The 18,394-nt window shown below is 40.3% G+C and overlaps 1 protein-coding gene across 1 annotated transcript in view; it reads right to left on the minus strand.

The window, feature by feature from the left end:
* Window positions 1–11: 11 nt before the first annotated feature.
* pfklb (phosphofructokinase, liver b) overlaps window positions 12–18,394 on the minus strand; it is a 29,583-nt gene continuing 11,200 nt past the window's right edge. The window contains exons 7-22 of the mRNA XM_056467806.1: window positions 18,155–18,263; window positions 15,828–15,923; window positions 15,640–15,732; window positions 12,422–12,547; window positions 12,114–12,178; window positions 11,943–12,006; window positions 11,085–11,231; window positions 10,887–10,957; window positions 10,657–10,744; window positions 10,426–10,578; window positions 5,838–6,002; window positions 5,642–5,703; window positions 5,279–5,390; window positions 5,052–5,151; window positions 4,553–4,658; window positions 12–828 (exon numbers count right to left, since the gene is read on the minus strand). Coding sequence (XP_056323781.1) covers window positions 681–828; window positions 4,553–4,658; window positions 5,052–5,151; window positions 5,279–5,390; window positions 5,642–5,703; window positions 5,838–6,002; window positions 10,426–10,578; window positions 10,657–10,744; window positions 10,887–10,957; window positions 11,085–11,231; window positions 11,943–12,006; window positions 12,114–12,178; window positions 12,422–12,547; window positions 15,640–15,732; window positions 15,828–15,923; window positions 18,155–18,263 — 1,705 coding nt within the window. The 3' untranslated portion in view covers window positions 12–680. The remainder of the gene's footprint in view (window positions 829–4,552; window positions 4,659–5,051; window positions 5,152–5,278; window positions 5,391–5,641; window positions 5,704–5,837; window positions 6,003–10,425; window positions 10,579–10,656; window positions 10,745–10,886; window positions 10,958–11,084; window positions 11,232–11,942; window positions 12,007–12,113; window positions 12,179–12,421; window positions 12,548–15,639; window positions 15,733–15,827; window positions 15,924–18,154; window positions 18,264–18,394) is intronic.

Consider the following 18,394-nt stretch of genomic DNA (forward strand, 5'->3'; position numbering starts at 1 on the left):
GACCTTTAGCATAGCATAGGTCATTGAATCAGATTAGACCATTAGCTTATTTTAGCATACATAACTGAATTGGATTAGACCATTGAAATCGGATTAGACCATTATCTTAGTTTATCATAGATCATTTTATCGAATTTGACCATTAGCTTAGCATAGATCATTAAATCTGATCAGATTATTAAATTTCATTAAACCTTTAGCTTAGCATAGATCATTGAATTGGATTAGACCATTAGTTTTGATAATGTTCAAGGATCTATGCCAAGATAACATAATAGTCTAATCCGATTCAATTATCTATGCTAAGCTAAGCTAACAGTCTAAACTAAGATAAGGGTTAAATCCAGTTCAATGATCTACGCTAAACTAAGCGTCTAATCAGATTCAATGATCTATGCTAAGCTAAGCGGCTAATTAGATTCAAGGATCTATGCTAAGCTAAAAGTGCTCTAGCCAGACCCGGAGTTCAGCTGAATGGATTCAGAAATGCTAAAACTCAGCTGTTTAACTCTATAGTGCGTGAGAAATGAGAATATTCTCAATAATAGTGGAGTGTTTCATTAAAGCATCAGTAAACGAGTCTCTCCTTTAATTGTGTGCTGGATAATACTAGTGTTTGTTGGCTCAGAGGTCTGGAGGGTTAATTTGGTTAAGGAGGTGAAGGCTTGCTAACGCTAGCTCTAAAAGCCCGTCTCTATGCTAAGGGTTCGACGTGTCACATGTTCGATCTCTCCAGTCACGTATTCATCGAAACTGGTCTGATATTTGGCCAGCATCTTCTGCATGGGCCGCAGGTTCAGCCACCACTGCTCCTTCGGCATCCGGTGCCTGAAACAAAACAAACAGAAGTAAAAGCACAGCTCTGATCTACACAGTGTTGGGGAGTAACTAGTTACAGGTAATGGCGTTACGTAATTTAATTACGAAATAAATATGACTAATTCGTTACAGTTACTGAGAACAAATGTGTTACTAAATTATAATTACTAATGAAAACGTTAAAGACTACAAATGGGGTTACAACTAAATACGTAGAATATTGATCTGCTGCTTTGCCTGTTTCTGATATGCACGATGCCTTCAGCTAAGGCTATTTATTAAAGCGGTGCTATTCTGCTATAGCTACATTTCTCAGTAGCGTAGCGGTATCGTCGCTACTTTCTAAATCAAATAGCTTTTCAGTAGCGAAGCAATTTTATTAGTCAAGTAGCGCAGTATCCTCCACGCAAGCTACATTTACCGATCACTGATCAATACGTGACGACACCAACATTCACAGAGCTGTGAAGCCGGTGCCCAGCACATCAAAATAAAGCCATGTGACGGCCAGTGTTGCCAGATGTAGCTGATTAATTCCAGCCCAAAAGCTGTCGAAAAAACGCTGAAAACCAAAAAGCGCCGCCCAACAATCAGTAGACTATCATAACCTGTCTTGAGGAGCGGAGGATGGGGAGAGGGTTGTGATTGAGATGTCATGTCGGGGAGGGAGAGCACAAGCGTATGTATGTGAAGAACGGGGGCTATGGCTTCTCTTTGTGAGACCAAAACAGGTTTATAAGGGCAGACTGGGGCTGGTGGGCACGCTGTTGCAAAACCGCCCGCCTGTGTCATTTTTTACATTCAAAAATAAATTCAAAACCGCCCACTCTGGCAACACTGATGACGGCGACAATGACGATTTCTTTTTCTACCCGTTTTTTGGTGGTCGACAAACAAACTTTTTGGTGTGTTACTGCCACCTCTCACTCTGGTCGGTGACGTCGCTAACGAATTAGGCTAACAAGAGAATTTAGCTTGATGGAAAGATGATTTAGGGAGAGAAGGTCTACACATATATAGTTTACTGCAGTAAATGTTAATTACTATTAGTTGATGATATTTACTAATGATACTACATTATAGTGTAATTTATTAATGAAGAGGGGCGACATGGTGGTGCAGTAGGTAGTGCTGTCGCCTCACAGCAAGAAGGTCGCTGGTTCGAGCCTCGGCTAGGTCAGTTGGTGTTTCTGTGTGGAGTTTGCATGTTCTCCCTGTGTTGGTGTGGGTTTCCCCCAGGTCCCCCACAGTCCAAACACATGCGCTATAGGGGAATTGGCTAGGCTAAATTGTCCGTAGTGTATGTGTGAATGAGTGTGTATGGGTGTTTCCCAGTGTTGGGTTGTGGCTGGAAGTGCGTAAAAAGCATTTGCTAGATAAATTGGCGGTTCATTCTGCTGTGGTGACCCCATAAATAAAGGGACTAAGCTAAAAAGAAAATGAATGAATTATTAATGAAGAATATATTGCTTTTTCATAAATATTTCCCTTTACTTTACATTACTGTAGTATTTTAAATGTGTAAAATGGTTTTGTTGGATTTTTTAGTTTTGGCTGTAATATACTATAATGTGTTTCTGTTTGGTACAGCTTATTATTTACAGCAGTGGTGCTCAACCCTGTTCCTGGAGATCGACCTTCCTGCAAAGTTCCGCTCCAACCCTGATCAAACACACCTGAACCAATTAATCAGGAGCTGAACAGCACTTGATAATACAGGCAGGTGTGTTTGATATGGGTTGCAACTGAAATCTGCAGGAAGGTCGATCTCCAGGAATAGGGTTGGTCACCCCTGATTTACAGTAAATAACTGAACAATTCTGCCTCATATGTTTCATTGACAGTTTTATTGATCACTCAGATCTGATTGACTTGGATTTAAGTTGCTTCAATTTAAAAATGAGGATTGCAAAAATAGCTTAGATGTCTTTTTTTATTGCAAATGCCACAAAAAAATCACCCTAAAAAAACAGTAAACAGTGTTTTTGTTATAAGGTCTGGTTTTGTGGTGGCTCTACTTATTTTAATCATAATTCAACTGATTTAGAAATGCTATCAGTGAACAGAGCTACTGTAAGCTCACACCTGCTCGGTATAAATGCTTGAAATTGATTAAGTTGATAATATCCAGGGCGACGCGATGGCACAGTGGGTAGTGCTGTCGCCTCACAGCAAGAAGGTCGCTGGTTCGAGCCTCAGCTGGGCCAGTTTGTGTTTCTGTGTGGAGTTTGCATGTTCTCCCTGTGTTGGTGTGAGTTTCCTCCTGGTGCTCCGGTTTCCCCCACAGTCCAAACACATGTGGTTCAGGTGAATTGGGTAAGCTAAATTCTCCATAGTGTATGAGTGTGAATGAGTGTGGATGGATGTTTCCCAGATATGGATTGCAGCAGGAAGGGCATCCGCTGCGTAAAACATGTGCTGGATAAGTTGGCGGTTCATTCAGTGGTGGCGACCCCTGATTAATAAAGAGACTATGCCGAAAAGGACATGAATGAATGAAAATATCCATTAGAAACTTTAAAGTAATCAGATGTAATCAGTTATTTTAATTGAAAAGGTACACTACTTATTACATTTTAAATAAAGTAATTTGTAATCTGTAATCTATTACATTTCCAAAGTAACCTCCCCAACACAGGATCTACAGTAATAATTACAACTGAATGACTGTCTCATTACATGTTTTTCCTACTTTTAGTGTAAAAGAGCCTCACATTTGTCAAAAATAGCAGCGTTTTATTTTATTACAAACAAGCAAGCCAGGCACAGACGATAAAAGTAACAGTTACTTTTATTTAAAAAAGTAACTAAGGCTGCCTTTACACTGCAGGAATTGATGGTCAATTCCATTTTTGTGACTGTATCCGATTTTGTTGATGGCCTGCTAACATCATCTTTAAAAAGTGACTTGTATCTGATCGTCTGCATTTACACAGCACACGGCAGAGGCGCAATGACCAGGAAAAAAAGAGCGGGCGCTGACTAACAGCTGATAATTAAAGAGCGCTCTTTTCTCTATTCCTGTATGCAATCTGTTTGCAGCCTTTGACAAGCTGCTTTACTATAGTATATGACAGAAATTTTCTCATTTGTCCATCTTCTTTTAATATATATAGGCTTTTTTAAACCTTCAGGCATCTTAATGTAATGTCCAGGGTGTGATTTATGCATGTGATGTATGCACTAGTTTTATTTTAGATTATATTGGTTACATGGCGGACATTTTGCTCTCTCGCTCTCGTTATCATGCTTAAATACCTGCGCTATATGACAATATAAAAGCTGTTTAAGTCCTTTGTGGGCAGAAACAAGAGCTGCGCTAGCCCGATGGAGTGATTGTTTACAAGTCTTGAGTCCCGTGAAGGAGCTCTGGATGAAAAGTTGTTTTGTGTTTACGTCATAGTTAAAGTTGTTGCATGTCTGCCGGTTCCTGCCTCAAAATGAGTGAGTCTGAGCCACTTGTACATTAAGGAAGCGTTCAGAAAAAACAAAACACCAACGAAGAAACTCGACACAGAGGAACATAAACACCTCACTGCCAGTTAGCGTTTCGGAAGTGTATTGCAGAGGAACAGAAACAGCGCGCAGAAGTATGAATGCACAGCTACACGTGTTGCATGCGGCGTGGGTCACGCTGATCACCTGACGCAGAAGTATAAACCAGGCTTTAGCTGTAGATCTGTCAGTGAAGGTGTGATCTGATTGGCCGCCATGTTGATCATGTGACACTTACTCAAAGTCTGTGTGTTCCTTGAGCTCAGTGACGGGGCTGAAGGACATCACTTTCTTCTTCATGCCGATCACACACGCCGTATCGGGAGCGTTCGCAAACACACGGCCTGAAACACACAAATATACACACGCACACACAAATTAGTGCATACACAGACAGACAAACGCACATACACAGATGCTTACACATAAATGCACATACATACACACGCATACACATACACACACGCACATAAAAACATGCACACATTTTAGTCATATTCTTAAGCTTTAATTATATACACACACACATTTATATAAATAAAATATAGTCAAGTTATGTTTTACTACATTTTTGTGCTTTCATAAATTGTCATTTGTATTTTAGGTGCAATTTTAATATGTAAATGTATATTATTTATCACTTAATTGCATGTCCAAACTCTTATTATTTCTTTCTTTATTTTTGTAGATTTATTTTAATGAATGTTTAATAGTGGGGTATCTGCAGTGTGTCTGACCCTGTCTGTAGGTGGCGCTCATGTGCTCCGTCAGCCACTGAACCGCCTTCACTCCCAGCTTAGTGCCGAAGTTCCTGTCGAACGGAGTGGGGACGCCACCCTGAGCAGAGAACACACGGAGTCACACACATGCACACAGACACACACACACACACACACACACACACACACACACACACAGACACACAGACACACACACACACATAGATACAGACACACACACTGACCTGCTGCAGATGACCCAGCACATTGACCCTGCAGTCAAACACTCCGTGGCCCTCAGCAGAGTACAGGTTATGGATGAAGTCTGTGGTGTAGTGCTTATGACACTTCTCATTCCTGCACACACACACACACACGCACACACACACACACACACACACACACACACACACACACACACACACACACACTTAAATTAAATTGTATTCATATTTATTTATAAAGCGCTTTTACAATGTAGATCGTGTCAAACACACACGCATGCACGCACGCACGCACGCATACACACACACATTAAATATGTACGCACGTCAAATCCAAATTACTGGTTGCTAGGCTGTGATCTGATGCATTATATAGGATGTTACCTCAACACCAGTCCCCTCTGAATATCATTCTTCATTTTGTCCGTCAGATGCTCCACGTTTGTCTGAGAGGGAAAAACAAATAATTGGCAACGCGGAGCACAGACGACTGAAAACCTTTGATAATCAATTTAATAATCAATTTAATTACTAAATGAATTGATTAAGTTTGAGTAATTCTGATTGCTCATAAGCGTGCCTCGAGGTCGTGAATGTTGAACGGCTCCTCGTAGATGTACACAGCGTCCGCTCCCACAGCGATGCCTGTAGTGGTTGCCAGATACCCGCAGAATCCCCCCATGGTCTCCACTATGAAGACACGCCGTTTGGTTCCTGATGCAGACTGCTTAATTTTATCACAGCTCTGAGGACACACACACACACACACACACACACACACACACACACACACACACACAGTTGTAAAATGCAATAGGTATTTCAATACACACATATACATACAACATACAAAAGTTTGGCCATTTTGTTCAAGATTTTCCATGACGTTGAGATCTGGGGGCTGGGATGGCCATTCTAGATGATTGTATGGTGTCTGAATGAATTCCTTGGTAGATCTGGAACTGTGCTTTGGGTCATTGTCCTGCTGAAACATCCAACCCTGGAATAACTGCAGCCTCTTGACTGATTCCTGATACCATTTTGACTGCACCGATACCATTTTTTTGGAATCGATCCGATCCCGATACCAGAATTCTGACCAAAACAGATCCAATCCCGATACAGAGCCTTTGTTTTGTTTGTTTTTTAACATAATACAGTTTCTATAGTTCTGGTGCTAAACTCAAATAATATATTCCTTTAGTAAAAAAAACAGACCTATAGACCAATTACCAACCTACGTCACACATCACGACATCACACGGGTCCCCGGTTGCAAAAAAAGACCGGCTGCAATAGTAAACATTTGGTGTTGTGCGGTAGGATGCCAAATTCCAAAGTCCAACAATAGAAAGCGTAACATTTAGCGTACACCACACTGCTTTAATGCCAACTGCAGACGTCTTTGGCTAAAAGGGAGCTGAATGGAGTGAGGACCTCATTATAAATGCTGGACTCTGCAGTTCTTGTTATATCAGGTGAGTTCCCGCTATGCAGAATCAGACACATCACTGGTTTTAGATTGCAGCAATGATTTCAGCAGAAACAGTTACACAAGGTGAATTAAACTGCGCACACTGAATGCTCAGAATGAAATGTGAAAGTGTGAGTTATTAAGGTAAACTTGGTTTTATATTCACTCATTCATTCAGTGACAACTTGTGACACACTCCCTATATCGTTTACCACGGCACTTTGAATATTGGGTCTGAAATAACCTGCAAGTGTGACTTGAAAACAACATTAACACTGTTTATTTGACTGAACAATGTTGTGAATATAAAACCAACTTTACCTCTATGTGTGCGTTCACATACCCTGCCGTACAGGTATAATTCTCTGTCTGAATGCAGTTGTTCTGCTTGTTGATGATTACCCAGGCCTTGTACCGCTCCGTTTTCTTTCCTTGTCTTTGGCTAGGCAGCACCTCGGTTTTTAGCACTACATCCCTACTGAAAAAAAACAGCTTAAACCAGCCTAGGCTGGTTGGCTGTTTTTAGCTGGTTGACCAGCCTGGTCTTACAGGGGTTTCAGGCTGGAAAATGACCAGCAAAAACCAGCTTGACCAGCTTAGCCAGGCTGGGAGCCCTGCCAAAACCAGCTATGTCCAGCTTAAACCAGGCTGGTCAAGCTGGTTTTAGCTGGTTATTTTCCAGCCTGACCAGCTAGGACCAGGCTGGAAATGGCTGGAAACCAGCGTGGAAATGGCCAAAACCCCTCTAAAACCAGGCTGGTCAACCAGCCTAGGCTGGTTTAAGCTGGATTTTTCAGCAGGGATAGTGTTGAATCTGGTAATCATGGAGCATTATTTCCTGCACATGACCACACAGAACACAACTGTAGGCATCCAAAGACTTGTAGGCCTTTAACTTGTCTCTTGTAAAAATCACTTGGAGCTTCAATGAGATTGTATATTTGGGGCTGGGTGCTGGGTCATTTTGTCTTATCCAATATACATTGGGAGGATGCTATCGCTAAGCATGTCAGACACACGCTGCTCACTTTAACATTAATTTTGCAGAATCACTGTGCTTATCACTGGGTGACGAGCTGTTATAATACACTGAAAGCATTATGGAAATAATATTTATAATACGTAATCAATATTTCTTATCTCTAATACAATAACAAACTCTGAACCGCATCAGATGTCATTCCTTCACTGTAAATGCTAGCGCTCCCGGTTTTTTCTACCACCTCCCTGCGTGCGCATCCTGAATGTTTACAAACATGGACATTGGTCTATAGGCCTGCTGTATATGACAGACGACACAATCTAAACATGATGCTCGCTGTAAACCAGGCTACATTATTTGAGCATTCGTTATGACATTGATCTGATCTGTTGTGGTTCATTTTTAATATTCAGATTTTTCTCTGAAATCTGCAATAGGTTACAACCATTTACTCTAGTCGTTGGTAAAATAATCAGCCTTTCAGCAAAGCCTGATATTTTCCTGCAGGTTTGAAGCAGGCTAAACCAAACCATCTGAGGCCAGTTTTACTTAATAAACATTCCCTCGCCTGAACTCGCCGTGAGTGAGACGCAGAAACTGAAAGCATGTCTGAACAATTATCTTGTGTCTGAAAGATTTTCTTTTTGGAATGAATTTCGTTGGGTATAATATGCTGGTTATTTAATGTATTTGTGTTGGTCAGTTATCTACACAATGAACAAGAAGATTTCTGAGGTGAAGTTTAAAAACTAGGCCCGCTTATATGCTTCAGCGCACAAACTGCTCTGTTAAATAAAATGCTAATATATATAAAATTACATTGAAATATTCACAGTTTCAGAGTAGCCTATATTAGGCTAAATAATGTTCTGTTATTGACAATCCATACTGCGCTCATCAGTTTCACTTTTATTAATTTAATCCACTACTCTGACCACACTGAACCAGGCTTTACAAACTATTCAAAGCACTTAAAGTATTCCCCTCGAGAGAATAAACTCAGTCAGAAGGATGAGAGAATAGAAACTCATTGTGAGAATAATCTTAGAGCGTGAATGACATGCTTGAAATCAGAAATTAGTGAAGAAATGAGTGCGTTGAGGATCTGTCCAATGTATTATTGAGCCTTGTTTAATTTAACATTTCAGACAGGCCTACTCTGTGTGTGAAGAGCAGTTAATAACCCTCTAACCCTGATCTACCAGACACAGCGCAGCATGATTTAGAAACAGCAATGATCTCCTTGTTGCAGGTCAAAATGAAGCCATTTAATGCAAAACTAAATGCATTTCTCCACTGATTAATTCAATTAACAGGAACAATTAGTGTTGGAGAGAGTTTTTCATGTCGTCATGAATGCGACACGCAGTTTGAATGTGAGTAAATGGAGAGTGATTGACAGGCGCAGTGATGGGAAGTGCTGAACTGAACATGAATTTAACCATGTGAATATTCATCTGTGCTTCACATTAAGCTGTAGAATGGCTTCAGAACATGTGGGATATAGTAGCCTACATGACAGCTTTCTATGCCTGATAATAGACTACCTTCATGGCTTTTTCTAGCTTATAAATAACACAGAATAAAGCGCACCGCATCGAATTTGGATCAGTATCAGAATCGGGAATCGAAATTGCCCATTATTGGTGTCACGATTCAAGTTAAACCACTGCGCTACACACAGGTGCACTGGTTGAGACATCTTTTTATTGTAAACGGAGTTCCTATTAATTTTTCTGTAAAAAATACAATATAAAGGGAATTGTCATTGTATTTTCAATAGAAAACTGATTTCTGATAGTTATAATTTTTTAAACTTCATAATATTATTGAAGAGAGACATATATTTGGTTGAAGAGCCACATGTGGCTCCCACAGCCATAGGTTCCCTACCCCTGAGATAGGCGAACGTCTGCAGCTAAGGTCTTCCAAATGTCTCCGTTTTCCCTCATCCACACTGACACTGAGCAGGAGAGTTTCAGAATGAAAATAGCCTCTAAAATGCTCAGTTTTTGGCACTCGAAAACTCGTAGTGTGGACAAATGACGTAACCGTAGCAAAACGTATGCACTTTGAAGGGCACCTATGGTGAAAAATCTACTTTTCAAGCTGTTTGGACAGACATATTTGTAGGTATAGTATATAGACCGTCATATTGGGGTGATATAAACACACCCAGTGCTTTTTGTTTTCAATTTAACAACATAAAAACGCTGGACCAATTAGAGCCGTTTTTAGAGTGACCCCACCCACTGAATTGATTGACAGCTGCATATTAGCATGCCTTCAAAGTAACGTGTATAATCATATCAACAAGACAGGATGTGTGCAAACGGTGGGCATGAAGGATTAGCCTTAAAGGCGCAGTACACAAAAACCGCTACCTGCTGCTCAGAGCTATAAAATAGAAACTTCAGAAAGCTTTAATTAATAATCTGATGGGTGTTTTGAGCTGAAACTTTACAGACACAATCTGGAGACACAAAAGACTCATATTAAATCTGGAAAAAGGGCTAAAACACGTGCCCTAAAACTAAACCGCTTTAGTGTAAACGGGACCTCAGTGACTACAGGTTAAACTTTTGCGTAGCCTACTTTTCAGTTTCAGTTTAATCTGATGTATTGTGGGATGTTGCCTCAAAACTAGTGCTCTCTAAACGTCAGATTCAGAGAGTGTGTTGACTTGTCTGACCTCTGTGGGGGGTGTTTTACCTCCATGGCGGCGTTTACCGCAGTATCTGCCCCCAGGCTGAAGTCTGTGCCCGGCACGTTGTTGCTGATGGTGGCAGGAATCACACACATGCAGATGCAGAGCTCGTCATAGCGGCCGCGAGCCTCTACCAGCTGGAGGACTCCTTCATACGCCTGCACACACACACACACCAGTCAATCACTAGTAACACAAAAACACACACCAGTCACACACACACTCTTATTTTGTACCTCAAATCCGCCGATGACCAGCAGACTCTGGATGTCGTATTTGCTGATGTTGTCCACGATGCTCTCCATGCAGGAGTTTGGAAGAGTTCTGATTAAACAAGTAATAAATGAGGAAAGGAGATACTAATGAGGCACTCAAGGAAATGAATGAGTAATTAAATATATGAGTAAACAAATGGATAAACAAAATAAAATCACACACACACACACACACACACACACACACCGACCGTTTGGTGCCCAGCAGTGACCCGCCCTGACCTGTCCATCCCGCCACATCATGCCAATGCACCTCCTCCACCTGGAGAAGAGAAGACACACACTCCATCAGACTTGAGTGAGAGAGAGAGTGAAAAAGTGTGTGTGTGTGTGTGTTTGTAAGTGTCAGTGATTGTGTGTGTGAGAGTGTAAAGGAGTGTGTTTCTCACCATGCCTTTAGCCAGCCCCTCAAACCCGTCATGAACAGTGTAAACTCTGTGTCCGTGAGCGAGTCCGACTCGCACCGCTGATCTGACGGCGGCGTTCATCCCTGCAGCCGGAGCGCCGATATTCAGAATCGCCATTGAGTGATTACTCTGCAAACACACACACACACACACACACACACACACACACACACACACACACACACACACACACACACACACACACACAGAGAAACACACCTGCTTTACACAAAAACAAACTGTTGTGTTCTGATATGATTTCTGACTGTTGTAGCTGTGTAATAACTCATAACTCATCATACAGTGGAGTGATATGGAGCTGTGATGTGCTCTAAACCTGCCGGAACTACTTTAGCTGTGCCTTAATATGACAATAACCAAACACCTGAGAGTGACCATTAGCCAATCACAACCTAGCATTCAACAAACATGCAGTATAAATATATATATATGCAGTGCGGTGTCCTAGTGGTTAGCACTGTGGCCTCACAGCAAGAAGGTCACTGGTTCAAGTCTCAGCTGGGTCAGTTGGTGTTTCTGTGTGGAGTTTGCATGTTCTCGCCGTGTTGGTGTGGGTTTCCTCCGGGTGCTCCGGTTTCCCCCACAGTCCAAACACATGCGCAATAGGGGAATCGATGAACTAAATAAGTGTGTGTGTGTGAGAGAATGAGTGTGTATGGGTGTTTCCCAGTACTGGGTTGCAGCTGAAAGGGCATTCACTGAGTAAAACATATGCTGGAATAGTTAGTGGTTCATTCCACTGTGGCGACCCCAGATTAATAAAGGGACTAAGCTGAAGGAGAATGAATGCATTTACTCCTAGTGAACTGACTGTGTTACCTTTGACTGAGCCGGTTTCTGATGAGCTAGAAGCTTGTAGGTGTTCCAGTTGTTCTCGAAACTCCTGCGATCAGACAATAACTGATGAGCATTTCAGAGATAGATAATCAGACATTCATATACTGGATATGATGATGATTATTATTATTAATAAATGAAGAAATGACTGACTTTCCCCGCAGCTGAATGGCCTCCTCAAACCTCTGCTCATTCATGGCCTTCTGCACCTCTTTAGTCTGACACACACACACATACAGACACAACAAATGCAGGTCAAAGGTCACGTGTGTGTGTGAGAAAGAGAGAGTGTGGGTGTTTGTTTAGCTGTATCTGTGAGTATTTGTATGTTGTTATGCGTTTGTGTGTGTGATAGTGTGTGTATGTGTGTTTATTTGTCCGTATATGTGTTGTTGTTTGTATATGCATGTTTGTTTGTGTGTATGTGTGTGTGTGTGTGTGTGTGTGAGAGAGAGACTCGCCATGTTCACACACTCCATGAGCGGCAGACGCATGGCGTGATTCCCTGACAGGCCGATCACACACGCCGACGTTTCTGGAGTCGCTTCCAGCAGAGCAACCACAGCCTCGACACCCATCTTACTGCTCTACACGCACGCACAGAAGCAAGCAAACATACACACACACACACGTTACTAAGTATTCAGCAACATTATAAATATATGAAGAGTTCAGATGCAAAACCCTCTAAATCCATCAGACCTCTTTTCTTGTAAAGGCTCCTATAATTAGGTTCAGAAGTTTCATTTTATAGGCAGTGGTGTATAGTAACAGATCACAAATACTCAGACTGCTGTAATAGAGTAGTTTCTCTCAGACATTGTAATTTACTCAGTAGTTTTATAAATGTGTACTTTTACTTTCCCTTGAGTACATGTTACTTTTACTCCTCTACTGTCCTTCAACCTGCAGACACTACTGTATTATTTCCTGTCTATGGGGATTAGATGAATCTGTCCTGTGTTTCCTGTCCAATCAAATCACACACAGAAGGTAAATCACATCATAATGATCTTCCTCAAGACGTGTGTGATTTATAATTGCAGCAAACTGTCTTGAAGCATTAAAAGTGTCCGAGAAGATGTCCAAAATCTGTACACACATTGACCCAGAGACTGTTTAGATGCATGTCACTGATGAGAAGATGTCGGATGTTTACTGTATGATGACCAAAATGGCTTTAAACACCCAGCAGGCACAAGATGTCAACATGACGTCAGATTGATGTTGTATCCTAATGTCATGGGGACGTTGCATTCTGTTTTGAAATGAAAATCAGGTTGACGTCAGAACTCAATGTCAGGCTGACATCAATGTCCAATCTAAAATCAACCAAATATCAACGTCTAATGATGTTACAGCTTGACGTTGTGTGGACGTTACCACTATGACGTCTATCAGATGTTGGATTTTGGTTGCCATACCTGATGAGTAAATGTCAGAATTTGACGTCAATATGACGCTGGTTTAAGATGTCGGCTTGACATTGGATATTGGTCACTTTCTAACAACCTAAAAATCAACCAAATATCAACGTCATTATTGGACATCAAAATAACATTGTCCTTAGACGCTGGCTAGACTATGAATTTTGGTGACCTGACGTCACAACCTAAACCTACCCTAATATTAACGTCTGATGATGTTGTGTGCCTGCTGGGCAATAACTAGATGCACTACAGAATGTTACGTTTACACACATCAACAAATGACATGTAAATGCATCAGCTTTCTACAGCGTAATACTACTCTTGAGTACTGTTGAAAGGTCTACTCTTTACTCATACTTTGAGTAATATTTACAACAGATACTTTTACTCTACTCGCACTACATTTTAGGCAAGTAATGGTACTTTCACTTGAGTATGATTTTTCAGAACTCTTACCACCACTTATTATAGGTAATGATAAGGTTATTAGCTGGTAAATAAAATAACTTATCAAAAATGTCACTTTAGACAATTCTTTGTTGTTTTTTTAAGAAGGTAGATTTTTTTGCATCAACACCAGCTGAATCCACTTCTGCTTTTTATGCAAAAACCTCTAAATCCACCTGTTGGGACAAGACAGTGTAACTAGCTGAAAATCACTAAAGATGCATTTAGAGATTATTTTACCAAACATAAAACACATTACACAGACCATCTGATATTAAAAATACAGAAATCTGTCAAGTAAGTGGCGGTTCATTCCACTGTGGTAACCCCTGATAACCCAGAGACTAAGCAGAAGGAAAATAATGAATGAAATCTGTCAAGTCAGCACATTAATCAATAACATTAAAATAAACATGAATTAAATCTGAATCTGTTTTCATTTCTGATATCTGGGATTTAGATTTAATGTAAGTAGAGCAATGTAAACAGTGTAAACAGTGTAAACAAGCTTGTTATGTTCAATAATGTAGTGTAAAACACTGTGAAACATCAATATCTGTGCATTGTCCATTAATATTAAAAGCTTATCAGACGTATATGAAGTCATATAAATAATGGAGTTTTATAGATTATATTTATCTTTTAAAAAGAGCTTACATTAGCAAAACACAAGATACGTCTACTGTGCTAAAAGAGGACGTCTCTCAGACACGTTTAGAGCTGTCATTCATTCATCCTCACCATACTCTCAGTCTCGGTCTCTTTATTGTCTCTTGTTTATCCTCATGGCATCCATGCAGGATAAAAGAACAGCATCTTAACTTGGTCTTTCCTGAAACTGTGTTGCCATTTAATGTATAGTAAAGTATAGTCAAAGGCAAGTGGTGTTTAGCGGCGTTTACCTACAAACTGTTATTTCTGAATGTGCTGACGCTGACATTTAGAGGATTTGAAGCTAAAATATTTGTTGAACATGTATAATGTGTTTATTTGGATTTTAGACATAAATAAAATGTGTGTGAACATTTATATGTATTTATGTTGCATCAAGTTATAAAAAGTGAACTCCTGCTTGTGTGAGGTGTGTGTAATGCAGTGTGTATGGTGTGCAGGACAGTAAATTTGACATTATTCTCTCTTCTGGCTTCTGTTATCAGTCTCACACTATTGTTTCCTCTTTCTGAAAGTCTTGATAACACCATCCTGGAGTTTTACTCTTATTATTTCAGCTAATAGGATTGTATCTGTCAGACATTTTAATTGAGCATCAGCCTGGTCGGTCTCTTCGGTCATCTAACCAGAGACTGTTATTCATACCCAAGTCGAGGCTGAAATGCAGAGGTGACCGGGCTTTTGCAGTAGCTGGTCCTAGGTTGTGGAATGCTCTGCCCCTCTGTATCAGATCTGTTTCATCCCTGTCTGTTTTTTTAATCTAGGTTAAAAACTTACCTATTTGATTTGGCATTTTATCAGTGAAAAGTGTCTGTTTTAGCTATAAATTTATAATTTTATATATACATTTGTTTTTTATCTGTTTTGATTTGTACTGTGCAGCACATTGGTCAACCTCTGGTTGTGTTCAATAGTGCTATAGAAATAAAATTGACATTGACATTGTAAAATAATGATTTGTTGTGCTCCCCCGTTCACTGTGTTTTGAGTTTACACACTATGACCACTTCTGCACAGGAGAAACACACAAATGTGGAATCGCTCCATCATATAAAATCTAATGGAGAATGTTGTGTGTGTGTGTGTGTGTGTGTGTGTGTGTGTGTGTGTGAGAATAGTGTTGGACTGACCAGGACTCTGTCAAAGGCGGACGGCGTTCCTCCTCTCTGGACATGCCCGAGGACGGTGACCCGCGTGTCATAACCCAGGCGCTGAACCACCAGCTACACACACACACACACATCAAATACACAAACACACAGTCAGGAACAGATGTATATTATACCCCTCAGATCTTCCTCATCTGCTGCAGTCTCACATCTTTGACGTAGCTGGAGGAGATGAGCTGCCCGTGTTTATCAATCGCTCCTTCTGCGATGATGACGATGTTCAGACGCGACCCTTTACTGCGAACCTGGCGCACACACGCACACACATGCACACACGCAAACACACACACACACACACACGTTTAATGTTAGGATTTTAAAACACAAATATTATAATTTCAAATTCAACAGCTACAGTCTGAAATATTTGTATTATTTTATTGTTTTGTAAAATCTTATCAATAAAATATTGTCCTAATTAAAGTTTGTCTGGGTTTAAGTGGATGCTGTTGAGATTTGTTGTAAGATTTGAGATTACCGGAGACGGGAATTAATTAAAAATAATGAGGTAAGACGTGAAAGATTGTACCTTGTGTTTATTTCATCCAGATTATAAACCCAGAGCACATTGGTTTTCTACAGTAGCTGCTTTATTATAAATAGTGGTGTAACGGAGCACAAATCTGACGGTTCAGATCACATTATAGTGTTTTAGTCACAGATCAGAGCATTTTCAGATCAGCCAAAGAGAGCAGGAGACAAATCGTCATCTTAGAGTTATAAAGTTCTATCTGACAATCACATCAAAATTGAGTTATTGGCATATTCTTATTAATGAACAACTTCTTCACATTATGGGATGTTTTTTATAAGTTGTTTACATTTTAAGACTTTTTATTTAAAAAACTAATGTTGCACACACATTGTTTGCTATGGATTGCAAAAACTTTGAAGCTCAATATCTCAAAATCTTTCAGATCGAGGACAGAAGCTTATAATTCCAAGGTGACGAAATGTCATTTGCTTTCCATTTATTACAGAAACATATTGTTAAAATATTAAACTAAACTAAAGAAATAATGAGCTGAATACAAATAAATGGTAAAATATCCAGTACTGTGAAAAACTCTACATCTAAATCTAACATTATCATTTGTACAGGCCATATTTATTTACAGTCATCTTCAATAAATGATTCAGTTAATCACTCATTAAACTTCATTTTTCATTGCTCGATGATCATTTCTGAAGAATTATTCAGTGGCATATATTTGATGGCTGGTTGTCGCCACCTACTGGTTAAATAATGTAATCACTGCCTACAACTTTAATTTCTGAGCGTCGTTAAATGCACATGACGGTGACTTTAATCTAGACCATAAACATCAGTGGTTTAATCTAAACTATAAACTGTTCTCCCAGTACTGCTGTTTGACTGTTTTATAAACAAAAGACTAAATCTCTTACATGATTTCTGCATTTTCAGATCTGAATGCACCGATTGGAAGGATTAATAAACATATGCGAATCAGCATCATTAATAATTTATGTTGTATGGGTGTTGAGATGCTGCTCTTTTAATGATTACTCGTGCAGCTTACACTGAATGCATTAATTTAGCTAAACAAGTAACAGTAAACACCTTTAATAACCTAAGAAACATTCCCAATAACCCACCACAACTTCTTCTGTCGTCATTATATTTTACAGGAAAGACTAAATGCTTTAATACATGTGATTTGAATGATGTGAGAGGCGATCTCTCTGTGATCCTTACAAATTTAGGATTAATCTACAAGTAAAAAAATGGATTAATCCGCGGGTCACATGTTCCGCACTGTGGGTTGTGATCCGTACAAATCACAGATCAACAGTAATCCATTACACCCCTAATTGAAAAGTAGCGATTTCAGGTTTGACATAGATGTATTCCTCATGTCTATAAGGTGAATATTAGCTGAGATTGAAGCGTATTTGTCAGCACAGAGGGTTCATAATGAAGCTGCAGAAACTGTCATAAACACACATGTCTGCAATAAGCCCCTCCCCCGCTTACAGTGATCAATGATTGGCTCTTTTATTATAAGGCGGGGCTTACTTCCCTAGAGCAATCATGTTGGGCTCATATTTTTACCTTGTGTATTCATAAGGGCGTCGCACACCGGATGCGCAGCTCAGTGTTGCGACATGGCGCGTACTTAACAGCTGGAAGTATTGCACAGCAGACACGTACGATAGCATGTTATTTGAAATAAAACTTTTCAGATGGCGCTCTTAGGCACGGCAGAAATATGAACAGTGTCCTGAGTTGTAGCTGTGCGCAGTGGACAGCCGGTGTGTGTATCCTGATAGAAATCAGTTTAGAATTCTAAAATGCACGATGCTGTGGCAGGACGCAGCGTGTCGCCGAGCGGCACATTTGGTGTGCGACCCCCTTTAGGCTCCCCTTAAAACAGTATGCGAGGTCAATAGGTCACCCGGGATGCTGTTTTTACAATACTATGCAGCCTTAGTGTCCGCCAGGTGTGTTTCTCACCTCCCCCAGTCGAGCGCACATGTGATCTTCCCATCCGTCCTCTGGTGGAGCCTCCGGGATGAAGAGCCAATCAGCACCAGACGCCAGAGCAGAGACCACCGCCAAATACCTGGAGAACAGACATGATTAAAACACACACGCACACATACACACAAACACACACACATTCACAGTGCACAATCACATAGACATACACACACATAGACATACATACACACTACACACAATTACACACCATAC

This window comes from Danio aesculapii, chromosome 11 (genome assembly GCF_903798145.1).
Source record: "Danio aesculapii chromosome 11, fDanAes4.1, whole genome shotgun sequence".
Classification (NCBI taxonomy): Eukaryota; Metazoa; Chordata; class Actinopteri; order Cypriniformes; family Danionidae; genus Danio; species Danio aesculapii.